General features: G+C 37.8%; 1 protein-coding gene across 1 annotated transcript; it reads left to right on the forward strand.

Annotated features, from left to right (window-relative positions):
- Positions 1-12,471: 12,471 nt before the first annotated feature.
- Positions 12,472-14,205, forward strand: LOC149221071 (uncharacterized). The gene is made up of 3 exons (XM_089387311.1): positions 12,472-13,125; positions 13,909-13,968; positions 14,200-14,205. The coding sequence occupies exons 1-3, from the start codon at positions 12,472-12,474 to the stop codon at positions 14,203-14,205; spliced, it is 720 nt and encodes a 239-aa protein (XP_089243437.1).
- Positions 14,206-19,469: the final 5,264 nt, after the last annotated feature.

Raw genomic sequence — 19,469 nt, forward strand, 5'->3', positions numbered from 1 at the left:
CCACCAGTCCTTGACGTGGGGGGCTGCTTTGAGAAGAGCGAAAACAATATTTTCCCGACTCGAAAATTCATGAACAGAAAAATAACCCTCTAGCAGATTTAACCATTTATCTACGGCATCTGCGTCTATCTGACCCTCGAATATGGGGATTTCAAAATTAACTTGTACCTTAAAGGGCGTGGTGTTTCCAGAGTAGCTGCTGGAAGTCGATGCGTCGCTTCTGGGTAGCCGCTGAAGGATCTGGGCAAAGCTGTCCATCATCGCGTTCCGTTGTCGCTCGAGGGCTTCTTCGAGCAAGATTTTGATGGGATCTCCTGCCCCCTCTATTTCTTCTCATCCGCCATGGGAGGCCGTCGGGATTTGCGAGGCTAGTCTTGCAAAGGTTCAACCAGTTCAAGCCCTAACTCCTTATATCCCGACCTTGTTGGGGACATGCAAAGAAAAACAGAGAAAAAGCAGACCGCTCTGATACCACTGATCCAGATTTAAACAGGAACGCAACAAATTACAGAGATAACCATATACACAAAGATGCAGCGGAAATAATACTTCATTTCATTAATGGAAAATACTGAAATATGCTTACAACCAGAAATGGAAATAAACCAGCTAGGGCGATGGTAGCTTATCTCTGAGAAGAGATGTGGTGGCTACATGCCTCTGAACTGTGTTACAATGAGGCTCGAAGGCCTATTTATTGTTGAGAAACAATGGAAAACCCTTAACATTCCAAAACCTAACCCTAGGAGATGAAACGCCAAACTGTGGGCCCCGTTTGGGTAAATTGGTACATCAACTTCCCGGGGTCGTAACTTTGGCATACGATCTCCATTTGACGCGTATAATAGCTCGTTAGAAAGATCTATCCGAGCACTACGGCTCTAGAAGTTCAGGACTCGAAAAACTGCTAAAAATAGTAAGTTGTGCTACAATTAAGGAAACTGAAAATGCTGAGAGAAACAATGGTGGGGGTCCAGGTGGACTTGGCAGGTGGCCACCAATATCCACCTGGATCAAAATTGTATACCAAAACATATATCAAACATATACTAGCATCATATAGCATATATCAAAACATCATAAATCATATATCAAAACATCATATAGCATATATCAACCATCATAAAGCATATATCGATCACCTTAAAGCATATGCTAAACCAACATAAAGAAAATACTAAACCAGCATGAAGCATATACCAAGCCATCATAAGAAAATACTATACCACCATAAAGAAACTACCAAACCACCATAAGCAATCACCAAACCACCATATCAAGGCTGCTTTGCCTCAGCCAAAAACAAAGGAAGGATACATAGTCCGCATCTGATCCACTATCTTCCATGTAGCTTCATCAGGCCCAAAGTGCTTCCATTGCACTTTAACTTGCTCTATTGATCGGTTCTTGAGCATGAGAACCTTCTTCTACAATATACACTGAGGCTCTGGTTGGAATTGTCCATCTGGTTCCACTTGCAATACAGACTAGTCAATCACATGATCAACATCCTTAACATACTTCTTAAGCAAAGATACATGGAAAACATCATGAAATTTCATTGTCAGAGGCAGTGCAAGTGGATAGTCTACTATCCCAATCCTCTCAATGATACTGAAGTGTCCACAAAACCGTGGTGCCAGTTTGGCACATGAGCCAATCCGCAAGGAGCTCTTCTTCGGTTTGATGCGCAAGTACACCTGTTCCCAAACCTGGAACTCCTTGAACAATCTGTTCCTGTCTGCATAACTCTTCTACCTATCCTGTGCTGCCTTGAGATTCTTCTTGATCACCTGCATCTCATGTTCTATTTATGCTAACATATATGGTCCAATCAATACTCTGCTAACCGGATCACTCCAACTAATGGGAGTGTTACAACTCCGCCCATATAATGCCTCAAAATGACTCATCCTTAGTGACTCCTGATAACTGTTGTTGTATGCAAACTCGACCAAAGGGAGATACTCTTCCGACTTCCTCTGCTAATGCATCACATACATCCTCAACATGTCCTCCAATATCCTGTTGACCCTCTCTATATGTCGATATGTCTGCGAATGATAAGCTATGCTGAAGGCCAACTTGGTGCCCAAACCTGCAAATAACTCCTTCCAAAACTTGGAAGTGAACTTTGCATTGCTGTCTGACACAATATTCTTTGGAACACCATGTAGTCTAACCACGTTTCATATGAATACCTATGCAACATCACTAGTTGAGAATGTATACTTTACCGTAACAAAGTGTGCAACCTTTGTTAACCTATCCACAATGACCATGATGGAATCATGCTGCTTCACTGTCTTCGGAAAACTTGTGATGAAATCCATGGAAATGACCTCCCATTTCGACTTGGGAATAACGATTGGCTATAGCATACCACTTGGATGTTTGCACTCTGCTTTCACTCGCTAACAGTTGAAACATCTAGCCACAAAATCTGCTACATTCCTATTCAAATTCGGCCAATAGTAATATCTCTTCACTGCTATGAGTGTCTTTTGATAACTTGGGTGACCTGAATAAGGGTTTGTATGGAATTCCCTCAAGACCACCATCTGGAGTTCTCTGCTATTCGGTACATATATCCTATCTTAGAATGTGACTGATCCCTCTGGTGTAAGACAATTGTCCATGCCCTATGCACCTGTACCTGTACCTATACCTGTACCATGAACTGTACCTATAATATCACCTGTACCTGTACCAACACCTTGGTGAAACCTATGCACAATCTCCATATACCCAACATCTTGTTGTTCTACCTGCAAGATCCCATCGTGTAAGTCTTTCCCATAGGAGCTCATAGCTGCCAAGTGATGTACCTGTACCCATTTGCTGAGAGCATCTGTCACCCTTTTCTCTTTACCCTTGATGTAATTGATCTAGAAATCAAACTCGTTGATCGTGGCCAACCATCTAGCCTTCCTGGAATTTAGATTTGGCTTGTCAAACAAATAACTTAACCCAATGTGATCAATCATAAGAACAAACCGCCTGCCAACAAGATAGTGCCTCCACATCTTCAGTGCATGTATAATTGCTGCTAACTCAAGATCATGTGTCAGGTAGTTTTTCTTGTGCTCGTTTAGTTTTTGGGACTCATAAGATACCACATGTCCATCCTGTATAAGGACTCCACCAAGTCCTCTCTTGCAAGCATTTGTACATACTACGAACTCTTTGTCCAGATCTACAATCTGTAGCACTAGTGCATGTGTCAACAACTATTTGAGCGCTCAAAGCTAGCCTCACACTCTTCAGTCCATTCGAACTTCTTACGTTTCCTCTGCAACGATGTAATGAGATAAGAAATCTGTGAGAAATTCCTGATGAACCTCCTATAATAGCCTTCTAGACCCATGAGAGATTCACCTCATCCACACTCTTAGGAGCTACCCATTCCATAATGGCCCTTATCTTCTCTAGATCTACTACAATGCCTTCCTTGGAGACAACATGTGCCAAGTAGTGTACCTTAGTCTGAAAGAAGATACATTTGCTGAGCTTATCATACAACTGATACTCTCTCAACAACCTTAATACTGCTCTTAAGTGCTCGACATGCTCTTCCTCATTTTTAGAATACACTAGTATATCATCAATGAACACAATAACAAACTTATCCAAATATGGAAGCAACACACTATTCATCAAACATATGAATGTAGCTGGAGCATTTGTTAAGCCAAGTGGAACAACAACAAACTCATAATTACCACAACTGGTCTTGAATGCAGTCTTGTAAATGCACTCCTCCTGACGTGTACTTGATGGTATTTGGATCTCAAGTCAATCTTCGAGAACACTGTTGCTTCCTTCAATTGATCGAATGTCATCAATCCTCGACAATTCTATTCTTGATAGTCACTTTGTTCAATTGCTTGTAATCAATGCATAATCTGAGGGTACCATCTTTCTTCCTCACAAACAAGACCAATGTGCCCCAAGGTGATAAACTTGGACTAATGTGTCCCTTGTCCAACATTTCCTTCAACTGAAATTTCAACTCAACCAATTGAGGTGTGCTCATCCTATAAGGTGCTTTCGATGTTGGAGCTGCCCCTGGCACTAACTCAATCAAAAAGTTTACCTCCCTATGAGGTGCCAACTCTGTAATGTCCTAAGAAAATACATCCCTAAACTGTTGCAACATTGGGTACCTGTTCAACGCATCTGCATCCTCAACCTCCTTACCTTATCACTAGAAATGTGTACTGCAAATACCTTGCACCCTTTCCTGCGGCTATGCTTTTCTTGCATAACTATCACCATCATAACTGATGTGGCCTTCTTCTTACCTTGCAAGACTCTTGGTTCCCCATTGTCATCAACACACTTAATAGATTTTTCATAAAATTCAACCTTGGTTCTATGAAGATACAACCAATCCATGCCCAATAACATACTGTATGAACCCAATGTTAGTACATTCAAATGGGCTGATGTAGGCATACCATTTAAGTCAAATGCGCAAGCTCTTACCCAATAATGAACTCACTTCTTTGTACCTATAGCCAACTGCACTAACCAAGACTCTACATGAAATTCCTTACTCAAACCACACTTATCCACCAAGTCAGGACTAACATAGCTATAATTAGATCTAGGGTCAATCAAAATAGAAATAACTTGATCACAAAGCTTACCGTCCATCTCAATGATAGATGCCTAGTGTTCTGCTTGCTTATTGTCCACTATTGCATAGATACGTGGAATACTCTGACCAACGTCCCCAATAGTCTGCGCCTCCTGTGCACTGTATATCTGAGGCTTACCACCCTGATTCTATGGACAATCTCTCTTAAGGTGTTCCTTACCACATGTCCAACACTCCAACCGACCAGTACCAACACCTATATGTTGCTGCTGCAACTCATGTCCTTGTCTAGCTGCATTAAATCTCTTTTGCGGTGCCACATTCTCTTTCTCATCTGCATGCTGAGGCCTTGTTCTCTTAGGCTACCATTTACCTCTACCTTTGTCCTTTCCTTTCCATCCATGCTGATATTCATTCTTATGCTTTGATTTTTCATAGCAATGCTTGAGTTTCCCAATAACTTCTTCAAGTGACTGAGGCTCATCATACTTAATTCGATCTCTAAATTCTAATGGAAAATCACTGACGAACTGTTGAACTTTAGGCTTCTCATCAGTAAGATATGGTGCATACCTCAATAGCTCCAGAAAATTGGTCGTGTACTCTTCATCCGTCATTGATCCCATCTTTAGCTCATAGAATTATTTTGCCTTACTGTCATAATACCTTTCTGACAAGTACTTCTTCCTGAAAAGCCTCTTGAATTCCCGCTAGCTTAAGTCATATGTCCAGATGTATCTAACCCACTTAACATATTCCCACCATATGTATGCTTTACCTTTCAAGTTAAAGATAGCTATTTGGGCCTTCATGTTATCTGTGTACTCATGCAACTTAAATAATTTGTTCATGCCAAGTATGCAAGCCTCTGCATCTTCTAACTTCTTCACATCTCCATCAAAATTAGGTGGTTTTTCTTTTTAGAATTCATCCAGCAAGTACCCCCTATCATTCCTCCTGTAAGGATGATAGATATGGTGATCATGATGTCTATCAGAAACAAAACTAGAATAATACCTGTACTCAAACTCCCTCCTGTCCAGAGTGTCCAAAAACCTGCCATCTCTCACCATGTCAGATCTATCCAACCTATGTATACTAGAAGATCTACTACCATATGCTCCATTAGTCCTGTCCTCATGTGCATGGCTGATCCGAAGCAGCCCTTGTGGCTGCAAGTCTGAAAAACTCTGAAGAAGTATAACATTCACCTCTTCCTGCTTCTCTTATGTTTGTATGATCCAGTCATTATCTGCCTTACAACTCCTTATCTCTTCCCTCAAACTTCTCAATGTATCGACTAAATCAGAAGTATGCCCCACACCACGCTTCTCATCTGATGCATAAGGAGATTCTACATAGTCTACCACCTTGCTAGCCATTTGATCTCTTTCTTCCTGCAATACATAATATGTTAGATAAACGAAATCACAATAAATTAACGTACCTTAGTATAGCTTTGGGAGGATACCTTGTCTATAATATCACCAAATCAACATGATACAAGTATAACATAATCATAACAGCGTATAGACATACACAATAAATATATCAACACATAAACATCACTCTATCTAGGATCCAGTCATCGATGCAAGGCCATATCAATAGTGCATGCTATGACCTCACGCATGACAACAACCATTAATCCATTGTATAAATTTCTACATGCAACCGACAATATGCATAATCAATTCCTAACCAACTACAAATACACATAACCGCATGTAGTCGAACATAATCGATTTGTTCTTGTATTCAACCTACAAGACTGATACATGTAATCAAAATACTCAAGGATGTAACTTAACATAAAAGGATGTAAGTAGGTGACATAATATCAACATGTGAGTGACATATAATCGATATGAAATTAGTCACTTGCTTATGAAAAATATGTTCTAAAAGATCAACATCATATTCTCCATGCTAACCATACAACAACCCTAATCCATCATCAAGAAAATGAAATAAGTATATAAGTGTAAGAGACACACATGAAATTGACATGCATGCATGACCAACACGCATTCAACCCATTCAGTTTGAGAGTTGAACCATGCTCTGATACCACTCTGTAACACCCTCCTCCCACATCCACCCAAGTAACCATGAAAACTGGGGTAAACATGAGATGAGAGGCTACTATGATCAAATTCGACCTCCTAGGTAACCTTAAGTAAGTGAAATCGATGGAACATCACACAAAGTCATCCAACATCATCAACATAACCCTCAGGAGACAGGTCAGCGACTCAGACAACCTATCCCTAGGTCCCACTGCTGTTCTAGAAAATTTAAGGCTTAGTCACTCTTGTGCTATGGGCAAGGGAGTGACAAGAGACCTAAATTTTCTCTCATAGGCTTGCATGCGAATGTGGACGAAACTTGCCAGTTCTGTGCCAACGACTCTAGGATTTGAGCCACTTTTCAGGCCTAGAGCCCAGGCCACTGCCTAGAATGGAATGAAAGCTCATAATTAAGTAAGGTACATGGAGACAATGATGTAAGATTAAATAGTTGATGAAGGCCTTAACCAAACCCTTACTAGCCATGACAGACATTTCATCAAACATATCATCGACATGTAACCTACAGGTGTAAACAATAGAGTTAAGTGTAGGGATCTCTTACTTATTTGAGAATAGCCATGAACCATTGTTTCCTCATGTCTTGTAGGATTTACCATTATGTCCACCTGATCACTAGGCCAAATAAGCATGGATGCCACTGGATTTCTCCACCTACACTGTGAGGAATTTTCCTGTCTCCTAGTCTCTGAAGATTTACCGCAATCCAAACCCAGACCACTAGGCCCTAAACTGAGACCCACTCTCTAGGATTTACCGCATATCCCAAACCCGGGATTACTAGGCCCAACGAAGAGCAACCCACCTCTAGGATTTACCGTATATCCTACCATTCGTCGGAAAGGATTCCTAGGCCATCCAAGGCAACACAAATTCAACTTTACCACAATTCACAATCTATTTCAGGGGTTACTAGGCCATGTGTTTTGTCATTTCGGAGATCCACCTCACTTAGCTTTGAATCCATTTGACAATCTAGCTCAACCAAACATGAGAACCCCATCGCACCATGGCTCTTCGAAAATGGCAAGGCTAGGTTGAAAAACATTGTTACACTTGGAAAAATCCATGCCATAATAGAAAGGAACCACATGCAATGCCATGCATGCCAAATCTAGCAAGGAAAATACACATGAAAGTCGATACCTGCAATGAAGCCTGCTATAGCTGCTTGATCTTGCCTTTCGTTGCTTGATGTTTACTTCCTCTTGCCTTCTTTTACTTTCTTGCTCCAATGCCAAAGTGATCCAAGAAAAAAAATTCTAAGTATGCAAGAATATGAAAAAGAGAGAATAATGAGAGTGCTCCAAAACTGAACTGAAAAAAGGTTATCAACTAATCCTCAGAAGCCTTTTTATGAATGAGGCCTCTATTTTCTTCATTTTCCATTATTTTCCTTCATTTTCCTCCTCACATGGAACATGTGACCTTTCACCTCCTTTTTCTCCTAATTTTCATTATTTCCATAAATAATTGTGCCAAAATGCCATTTTGTCTTTCCAAAGCCTTAGCCATTGCCTTTGCCAATTTACTTAGCCATAAACAACCAAATTAACATCCCCTAGGATGTATTTCCCAACATTCATCTTGGAATAAGTGTCCCAGTCATCTGTGGTTATTGTTTTAACATTTATTACATGGAATTTTCACCAAGGCTTTTACAATGTGTCTCAGGAATTCTTTTCCATTGTTGAAGACCACATCATAACCATGGTCTTCCAAAGCTGCTACAAAGTTGAGATTTTTTTTTAGGCCTGGAACAAACATGACATCCTTGAGTCTAACAAGGGATCCTGACTCCCTCTGAAATGTGACTATACCAATGCTGGTCGCGTTGTACCTTCCGTCGTCCCCCAACTCGATGTGCACATGCAAATCTTTCTCCTCTAGATCACTGAAAAACTCTCTACACCTTGTAATGTGGAATGATGCACCTAAGTCCAAGTACATACACTCCCCATCACTATGCTTTCCATGCATGCGATAAGGGTAAAAACAAGCTCTAACTATGAAGCTAAAGCTTCACTTTCTACTCCACTTGAGGTTTTCTTGCTCGACTTTTTGTGTGGACATTTCGTGGAATAGTGCCTGAATTCATGACAATTGAAACATTTAATTTTGGACAAATCTTTCTTCTCGTCCCCTTGGCTGGAATCTGGTTTGGCTTGAGAATTCTTCCCTTTTCCATTCTTTCCCTTTCCAACCAATGAAATTTTTCTTCATCCTCACCCTTGGATGAAGTCCCATCTCTGGTATTTCGCCTTATTTCCTCCTGTACCAAATCATACCATAAGTGAACCCAATTCAGTAGTTTCTCCCTCTTGTTCACTAAATCTTGATAGCTATGCCAACTCTTGGGAAGACCTAGAAAGGGTTAGGCTTACCAAGTCTGCTTCAGGAACATTTACACCAACCCCACTAACTTCATCATGAAATTGTGTGAACTTGCTTAGATATTGTAGAATAGTGTCATTCTTCTACATCTTGATACTTCAAAGTTTATCCTTGAGTGCCAGCTTCCTGTGGTCACTATTATTCTCGAACAATTCTATCAGTGCTTTCCACATTGTGAACAAAGTTTCTTTTCCATGGATATTTGAGACAATGTGATCCTGTACTCCCTCCAAGATTATTCTCCTCGCCTTGGCTACATCTTTCTTCCATTGAGCAAGATTCTGGGCATCAAATTATGGTGGTTTTGCAACAACTGTTTTGATGTATTCTAGCAATCCATTGTCATCCAATACTGCCTCCATGCGATCCTTCCATGCAACAAAATTAAAGGTTCGTTCCAAAGCATACTCTAGCCTTAGTCCATTGAAGGCCATCTTCTCAGCTCTGAAGAGATCCTGCTGCACTGAACTCCAAATTCGAGCCTCTTGAGAAACAACTTCAAAATTCTTTCTTTAATGTGAATCCTGCTCTGATACCATGCAGAAATTATGATGTAGATTTGCAACTGCTCATAAATTTTTAATCTAAATCAAAAGACACAAACCTATTCTATTGATCTACAGACATTAATTCACAATTTAGAACATCAATAAAAAACATGCAATGAGAAATAACACACATGCACACAATATTTTTTCCAGGGAAAGTAATCTACTAAAAACCCTAATGATTGCTTGCATTAATCTGATGAATAGATATGTATTACAATTTCTTTGCTCAACTAAGCACAACCTGCAAGTGAATAACCTATCTCTCTGCTCACTTAGAAGCTCTGACCTAGACTTATTCAATTTCTGCCTCTGCTTGAACTCCTATTTCCTTGCGCTTATCCTTGAGAAATTAGGCCACTATTATTTAGGAATTTCTCCAAAATGGATTGTGCAATTCCTTAGGTTGATCATCTGACTGCATGCACCACTTGTACACTCAAGACTAGTCTACAACTGATGTTACATTGTCTTGGAATCTCCACCAAGCTGGGGAACTTGAATTATCTACATGCACTAGCTATTTTGGGTTGATTGATCAGATAACTCGATGATCATTGAGTTTGACTAAAATCCCACTGCACAACTAACCCTCTACTAGTTCCTTCAATAGTAAGAACTAGTTTAAGTGGAAACAACCTTACATAACTGACCTTGATTGTTACAAATTTGAAATCACACATGCTTAATTGAAATCTAACTCCAACTCGAATTCACTGAGTAAACTGGGCGACACAAGCCATGTCACACAAGTTAACTGCATCCAAGTTGTCTGCTGATGTGGAAATTCAAATTTTCTCAATTTAACCAAGGATAAATAAAATTGAGAGTTTCTTGCCGCATTTTTCAACATTATTCTTATTGAACCTACAAAAATATTAAGAATGTTTCCTCTATAGTTTATGAAAACTCCTCCATAACTAGTTGGATTTGGATTGCCTTTAATTTGAGGCTCCATCAAATTTGAGTTTAATAAAACCTTGGGCTGGGGGACTCCATTTGTCTAAACTAGTTCATTTTGGATGACCAATTATGATTGATGGCATTTTATGGGAAGGGGAAATAGTGTGCAAGATTCCAAATTCCAGAGGGTTACAGGCCTAGTTTTGCAAAGACCAGTTAGAGGTATTTTATCCCATACTATTTCTTCAAATACTGAAATGATTTTGAAGATGCGCCTATTTCTTTCCTTCTAGACATACTAGAGCATAAAGAGGAAGACTTTTCCAAGCCCTATTGATGATTGGGTTAGAGAATGTAGAGTTTCTCCATTTAAAAGGGAAGAATTGATACTTTGTTTAAATCTATTTCATTGTCGAAAAGTGAGGGAATTTTTGTTCCAAATAAAAGAGAAAGTACAGGCATTGAGAACATGTTCTGCATTTTCATATTTTGAGGAACAAATAAAACAAAGGAATGGACACTGAAAACCTTTGCATTATAGCCTACCCCAAGTTTGAATTTTACCATGTGCCAAGAACCAGAGGAAGAGAGAAACTTCTAGAGTCAATTTCTAGATTTTACCCGAAATACTTTCATCTAGTATTGAAGCTACATTTGCTGCTATGTGTATGTTTCTTTGAATTATAGCCTACCCCAACTTTGAATTTTACCATGTGCCAAGAACGAGAGGAAGAGAGAAACTTCTAGAGTCAGTTTCTAGATTTTACCCGAAACACTGTCATCTAGTATTGAAGCTACATTTGTTGCTATGTGTATGTTTCTTTGCATTATAGCCTACCCCAAGTTTGAATTTTACCATGTGCCAATAACTAGAGGAAGAGAGAAACTTCTAGAGTCAGTTTCTAGATTTTACCCCAAATACGGTCATCTAGTATTGAAGCTACATTTGTTGCTATGTGTATGTTTATTTTAAATTGTATTTTCTAGTTTGCTTGTATGGCCATCTAAGTTCGTCCATCATTTACTAGAATTTAATTCTTCCTCCATCATTTACTAGAATTTAGTTCTCCTATTTATAATCTCCTCCCAAAATTTCCATGTTCTATTGCCATCTACGTAAGGCTTCCCATGTTATATTTCCATCTACCTAAGACTTGATTGCTCTTTTGGAATCCATGTTCTCCATTTTTGGCGCTCCTATGGATTCTATCATTTTGTATAAGAGATCGATTATGCCTTGTTGCATTGCATATATGTGAGTCTTTTCTTTTCCCTTCATCTTGTTCCTTTCTTTCTCCATAACTTGCTCCATGGCTCATTTGGGGATTGAATCTAGGATTTCACATTGTATTTTTAGGTCTGAAAGGCCCCCTTGATTTTTGGTTGGCATATCTTTTCCGACACAACGAGGGTTCACTTTTTCTCCAACTTTTCTAACAAACAAACCTGTCACCCAAAACAAAAGAATGGCCTTTGAATATTACAAATTTTCTTGATGACTACTTTGGAAGTAGCCAAAGCAAAAAACAAGTAAGAAGCCCTGGCTTGCTGGATTGGTTTCAACAGAATCAGTCTTTTAGCTATATTTAAGGTTCTAAAGCTCCAGCTTGCAAGCTTATTCTCAAATTTTGTTGGGAGGACTTCCCACCATAAAAGAGACACGCCTATCGTATATTAGTGCCTATTATATATTAGCAAACTGTCATAATGACATTTAACGTACGTGTGCACGAAATCATGAACATTGCAATCAAGGGAATTGCGAAGCTCCCGGAGTTTTGATCGCTGATAAGCAACTGAATGGGCCGTATTTTGAGCAATAATTCGCGGTCGAAATCATGCATTGTTTTTCCCATTTCGGCCCAATTCGGTCTATTTAATTTCAGGCAATACCCTGTTCTCGAGTTTTCCTGTGATTTGTAAGGTGATCAAGATGGCAGGGGAGACCGCTGCGAGTCGTCGCATGAATTTAAGACTTCTTATCAACGAAAGAAGTGGGAAGATATTGTTTGCAGAAGCCAGTAAGGATTTTGTTGATCTTCTTTTTAGTTTTCTCACGTTGCCAACCGGTTCAGTCATGAAATTACTTTCATCCCAAAAATTTGCAAAGAGAGTCGGCTGCCTCACCAACGTTTACAACAGTGTAGATAAGCTCCAGTCCATATTTATGACTGCCGATAAATCCCGCCTACTGGAGCCGAATGTTACGTCTACCGAGTCTAATGAAATCCTCAGAGTACAGTCGGCTCCCACTGAGTCTGCTCCCACCAACTATTACGTTTGCGGTGCTCAGATTCATTATGGTGGTAGTACGCACCATATGACCACTCAGGCGGGTGGGCGCTGTGCTTGCGGCCGAGCGATGAATTACCCTGTGCAATTACAGAACCCCAGCAACGGAGATAAGAGCAATGGCGGAGGAAGCAGCGGGGGAGGTTATGTGAAGGAGACGGTTATCTTCATAATCACTGATGAATTGGAGATTTCTCCCGCCTCAACCATCACCAGCATTAACTTGCTAAACAAGCTCAAAGTTCAAAATCTTTCGGATCTGAAGGAGAGAAATGCAAATGTTGGTCCCGATGAGGTAAGCAGTTAGTGATTTAACATCCATTTTAAATAATGATGTAACCTGAGTCCAGAAGGATCTAAATAATGATGTAATCTGAGATGAGAATGATCTAATTTATTTAAGTGTAATTTAGATTTTTTTATTTTAATATAAATGAACAAAATTTTCTATTTTGATGACGGATTAACATCTTTACCCATCATATTAAGCTTATCATCATATTTTAATATAAATGAACAAAATTTTCAATTTTAATGAGGGACTGACACCCTTATGCTTCATAGTAAGCTTGCCATAGGGTATTAAATGGCTGGTTACATGTATACTCAGATATCCCGATATAATACGGGTGCGGTGACTAGATAAATAAAAAATAATAGGGTGTGTTATTGGGATATCGAATACACAAGTAACCAGGTATTTAATGCCCTATGGCAGGCTGGTTAGCTCTGGCGTTGTGTTATCAGGATATCAAATATACATGTAACCAGGTATTTAATGCCTTATGGCAGGCTGGTTAGCTCTTGCCGTGATACTAAGCTTACCATCATCGTACTAAGCTCAAAAAAATAGTTATATAGTTTTATTATAAAAAAAGGTGATCACAATTTTATGGTTCAGGCGCTGAGGCTGCTTTGGGCTTGTCTGGCTTCAACCACTCCTTTGGATGACGTCTTCGGTGGTGCGGCCTACACACGTACTTGAAGAGTAATGCCTGAATTAGGTAACAATCATCTCCAGATTATATTACCAGAAGGATCTTAATGCGTTTGCTTTTTATTAATGCTTGGTTCTCAGGAGAACGCTGGTGTTGCATTTGACATGAAAAATTATGCCTCTGTCGTTGCAGGGCCGAAGGTACTGTAACCGATGTAAGGATGCAGAGAAGAGACTTGGCTATATAATTGTTGAATGACTCATAAGCTTGTAGACTGCATTGCAACTCAAAATTGCCAAAATAAACACTGAACAAACCTTTAAGGTTGGTTTTGCCATTTAGATTTTCGAGTTAACCATTTAGTGAACTGTTTATACTATGTTAACTGTAATGCTTTCTAAGTCTTATAATTTGCTGTTTTTATGTAATAGCGGTAACATATCAGTTATGATTTTACAATCTTTGTAGATCTGGTAGTTTTTTTTGTATAAGATTCCTAGCAGACAATAAATTAGGAAGTCGAATAGTTAATGGGTATCACTTGATGATGTGGTCGAACACTCTGTAACACGTTGTTGTATTATCTTTTTCCAATGAAAAGTTGAAGTTTTTTCTTCTAAAAGAAATGCTATTTCATTGAAGAGCTAGAGTTTTTCCATTGGGTTCTGCACCGTATACCTTGTGTTAATGGTGTGAATGTTATTGTTGTTTACGTTTATCTTCCATGTTGGTCCAATTTCCATTAGTGCGATACAAATGTTCAGCCTTAATCGAGTATAGCAATTGGCATGGTTAGACATAGAATTTGATATAGCAACAATATTATTTCTTGTAAGGAGTGCATCTCAAAATCAAAATCTGAGCGAGGTTTTGCTAGAGCAATAAATTATTGAATTATTGATCAAAAGTAGGCACGAAAAGTGGATATTCTCGGAAAGGGATAAAGAAACTAAAAGTCCTTAAAACAACAATATTCTTAATAGGGGAAAAAAATTAACATTACCTGAACATGACCCATGAGTTAAAAAATGCCAACCAACTAGACCAGGAGAATAGTAATTGTAAGACACATTAACTATGCCCAAGAACTTTTAAGTTATTATGAAACTCTTGTTTATCAAAGTAAGGATGGACTAATTTTCTTTGTTGATCTTGTTCACATGCTCTCTCCAGAATGTGTTTAAACACTGGGAGTGTCCTCTGAGCTTCTGTGGGTGGCTTACATAATTTTTTACACCAAAAGCTGACTTCGTATAATATCACATCGTTGGCCCTTTGTTGGGCATGAATAACATCTCTAACTTGTGTTAATCGTGGGCAACGAGAAATATCACATGGAAGGTGCCCAGAAATCCATAATTTTGAAGATATAGGTGAATTACCACTTATAAGAGGATGAAATATTGATGAACAAAAAACTAACGGTATATGATGAAGGATTCCTAGGTTCTGATTCTTATTGAAAATGATGCTCCGAGGGAGGTAGTGATACAACATTACCATAAATTCGAAACCATATTATCCTTTCCCTTTCGTGATGCCATAGCCATGAGTCTCAAACTTTCTAGACCTTCCTAAAGAATACAAATCGAGTTCCGCATTAGCATGACTCCCTTGTCAATCCTTCTTTCCAAGAATCCTGTTGCATTGAACTCATAACATCAATGGGTGATATATTAAAAATGCTGATGTCATAGAAGACAAAGTGAGTTGAGTCAAAACATATGTTATAATTATCTAAGACATTGTTGCAGAGGCCTTGTCCACTGGAAGAGATGTTGTCTTGTAGTGTAGTGACTAGGTAAAGATTTTAATTTTGTTAAATTACATAAATAAATAAATAATAAAATAAAATAAATAATTATGATTATAATTAATAATTAAACTAATTTAGATTCATTTTAATTTTGGATTTATCAAGTAGCTAGAGGGATTAAATCTCTCTTGATGTGCAAACTTCTTTTAGAGTAAAAAGAGATTTAATCCCTACCCCCACAACATGATGTTCACTGTCTATATCAATTGGCATTTTTTTTTGGTAGAACAACTGCAATTTTTTGTAAATTCTCCTATGATATTAATATAAATTGTGTTTTTTTTCGTACTGAAAAAAAAAGAAGACATTTGATCCCTCTTAACACTGATAGATCTAAAATTAAAATGGATCTAGACTAGTTACTATACTGTTGAATTGTACTTGCAAAGGGAGGTGACTCATGGATACTAAACATTATTAAGAAATGAAAAAAAGCAATCATTTTTTTATGCAATAAAAAGAATTGAGGATGACTATGGACTTGAGATAATTTACACTGTCGATGAGTACTTGCCAATAGTCATGAGTACCATGAGTATCTACCACCCAATCCTTTGTCAAAACATGGCAAGAAGAGAGCTGACTACTCAACCAAATTCCATACTTGTAATAGTATATTGGTAACTATGGTAACTAGATGCAAGGTACAATTTAATGCACATGGAATACATGCAGGGTCTCTGGGGGGTATGCCTTGCCTACTTGGGAAGCTCATACTCATGAAGCTGCTATCTTTATTTAGAAACTCCCTATCAAGCCTTCCATTTTCAGGGAAATTAAATGCTTCATCAATATAAGGACATGAACCAGGATGATAAAGTGGATAGAAGCATCCTCTATCCAATTCCCTGAAAATATATTGCACATTTTTTCCTCATTTGTAGTGCATGGGATGAAAGTAGGTTTTCCTCATCATTTTTAGTATGGTAGTGATTTCAAGGATTGATTTAGTAGACGGGGGCTCACTATACCTACTTTCATTCGCTTTGTTCTTGATAAGTCCAACTTTGTGAAAAGTGCTTGTATTATGATAATTGAATGTAGCATCCAGAGAAACATTTACTCTAGAATTCAAACCTATTGTTCTCACCTTTCAGTTTTTAGGGTTTTCAATAAGAGTAGATATAGAGGGGAAATCAAGCCAAAGTTATTGTTACCAAGTATATGTTTCATTAGCAATGTATAGGGTTTGATTTATTACCATAAAAAGATTAATTTGCTTCCCCTATGATTGAATTATCCACAAATTCACAGGTGGAGTTAAAGAAAATGATGAAAATGTGTTCATCGCCTTCCTCCACCTCCATTTTCTCGCAATTGTCATCATTGTTGTTGCTTCTCCTCAACAATCAGGTTTTCTTCCATTCCAGTGAAACAATACAATCCACCAAAACTTGCCTACCCAATCCTACAATGTTGGGCAATGGGTATGGTATTTAATGTTCAAGCCCCTTGCTAGAATTTTGTGGATATAGTTGTCGATATTTCCTCATGATGTGTGGAATGAAATTTGATCGAGCTTCTATAGTTGTTTCCTCCTAGTAGGGTATATAATATAGAATATGTGAGATAGTAATTCTCATGAAGTTGTATTGTGTAAATGTATTTAATAGGACAAACAACTTATAAATTTTTTGTGAGGTAGTTATATACACATGGCATTATATTATGATAATACTGCAAAACATTCAAGTGATAGTTTAATCAAGTGTTTGAAAAATAGTTTTTAATTTATATTGAAAAATAAATATTTGTATTTTAAAGTTAAACATTATAAATTGGATTGCATTGATCCTCCAATCATAGAAGGTTCCCCTACGCACTTGGTGCGATACTCCTATATGACGCCCCGTAATTATGTGTAAATTCGTCCCTCCAAAAATTCTCACAATCATCATTGTAGCAACACAAAGCCCCACATCTTGGATTAATGCAATCTCTAGTGCCCCACCCTCCACAATTAGAGTCATGCACTAGTAGTTAGATCACTCCTCCAGTGCCATAATTAAAACATGGACAGTCGCATTGAAAATCACACGTGAAAGGGATGCAGAGTCACACAGATGCATGTGACTATGGATGTTTTATGTGCATAGGGTGGTGAACATGAAGGCCAAACAATCATGGAAATTGCCGCTTGGATAATGGTCATAACAATTCTAGTGATCACACAAATGTTTAAGGGAAAGATGCATGCCCACTCGCACAACTGTAATTGGTATAGTTGTGTAGACTGCTGCAACTATATAAGACGTCCAATACTAGATAGCTCTATCATGTTTCTCATTTTGATACCCCATACTCTGATACTTGTCAATTGTTGGATTTTTCAATCATTTTTGCACCGACGACCATTTCCCTATCACACTAATACATCCCATATTGAATAGCTAACCATGTTGACCATCTGGAACCTTTTAGGAGCAGTTTGAGGCTTTAAACAACATTTTTTTGGGGTAAATTTTTTGCTTAAGCACTGCACCTTTTATGCTATTCTCCATTTAAAGACTTTTTCAACAGCATAAGAATAGTTTTAATTGGACATGATTCCAAATAATAGGGAATTTCTAGTATATGAAAAAGTGGTAATATGTGGACCTAATTATGTATGGATGAGGCCCTAAGTGCACATTTACTCCAATGTGTGTGTGTATCATATTTCTTGGGATCCATGACATTGCATTTGGATAGAGGTCACTACCCATTCTTCATTAATTAATTAACTAATCATTATTTTTGAGTTAGTTACCTAAATAAAGGTCATTTAAATATCAAGAAGATGGGTTATATGTGTTATATGCATCTTCTCATAATATAAGCATGCAAGTGATGAAGATAGAGAGAATTAACTACATATAATTCTTAGAGCCATTATGAAGGATTAGTTTTAGGAAATATCTCAATCATTCCCATGAGAATCTTAACTTTCCATGAATATCTCAACTATCACTTGAGATTAAGAAAAAAATCCATGAATATCTCAACTCTACCTTAAGACTAGGAAGTTACAATGCTATGTATCTTTTGCACCAACGCTACATGGTTCTCACACACATCTTGTTTATCCTATCAACTACCATGAATAAGTGTCATGTCCCTTCCTAGTCCCTTAACTAGGTCATTTGACCTAATCTTAACCTTAAAACCCTAAAAAATATTTACAATATAAAAAACCTAAAATAGACCTTGCAAACCCTAGGTGTTATCTCTTTATCTATCTCTTAGCGGCATTTAAACCTAATTGCTACTAAATAAGGTCATTTGACCTTACTTAATCATATGGTTTTAACCAAGAAACTATAAGTCTCAACTATGAAAATTCAAATTTGATTTTTCTTAGTCGATACCCTTATTCCAAAACATTCCCAGTGTGCATTTATTTGAGGCACATAAACCCTGCCTTTTATCCTATGAAATCCATGCAATTTAAAATATTCTTGAAAAACATAAATATATATATATATATATGAAAATTTAAAATTATTTAATTGTATTAATGTTACCTATGAGTTAAAAAATACTCTCCAAGTTGAATCATTCAATTTGGCCTGAAATAAAAATTTGGTGTGCATTTGTGTGAAGCAAACCAAAATTTCCTAGCTTCACTAAAATGCAGACCCATGCTTTATTTATTGGCCAATTTGATTGATTAAAATTTTATATTGTTTATTTAATAATTTTACACACTTTTACATTGTTATATCTTTTCTTTGAGCTTAAATATTTATACTTCATATCTCATACAACATTTTAAGTTCTGCTTCGACTTGCCTTATGTGAAAGTTATGTCTGAGTGAGAAACATATTTATGTAGGATATTTTTCAGGCATGATGCAAGGTTATATCCTAAGTTTAGGAATTGTCCAATCATGTTCCATTTCAAAT

This window comes from Pinus tabuliformis, chromosome Q (assembly GCF_031772625.1).
Source record: "Pinus tabuliformis cultivar Carrire ecotype Pingquan chromosome Q, CPIR1, whole genome shotgun sequence".
NCBI lineage: Eukaryota > Viridiplantae > Streptophyta > Pinopsida > Pinales > Pinaceae > Pinus > Pinus tabuliformis.

Bases quoted from the DNA above. Each gene is read 5' to 3' on its own strand.
- LOC149221071 (XM_089387311.1), top strand. From the start codon at position 12,472: ATGGCAGGGGAGACCGCTGCGAGTCGTCGCATGAATTTAAGACTTCTT. The intron at 13,126-13,908 runs GTAAGCAGTTAG...CTTGGTTCTCAG, and splicing joins CAAATGTTGGTCCCGATGAG to GAGAACGCTGGTGTTGCATT.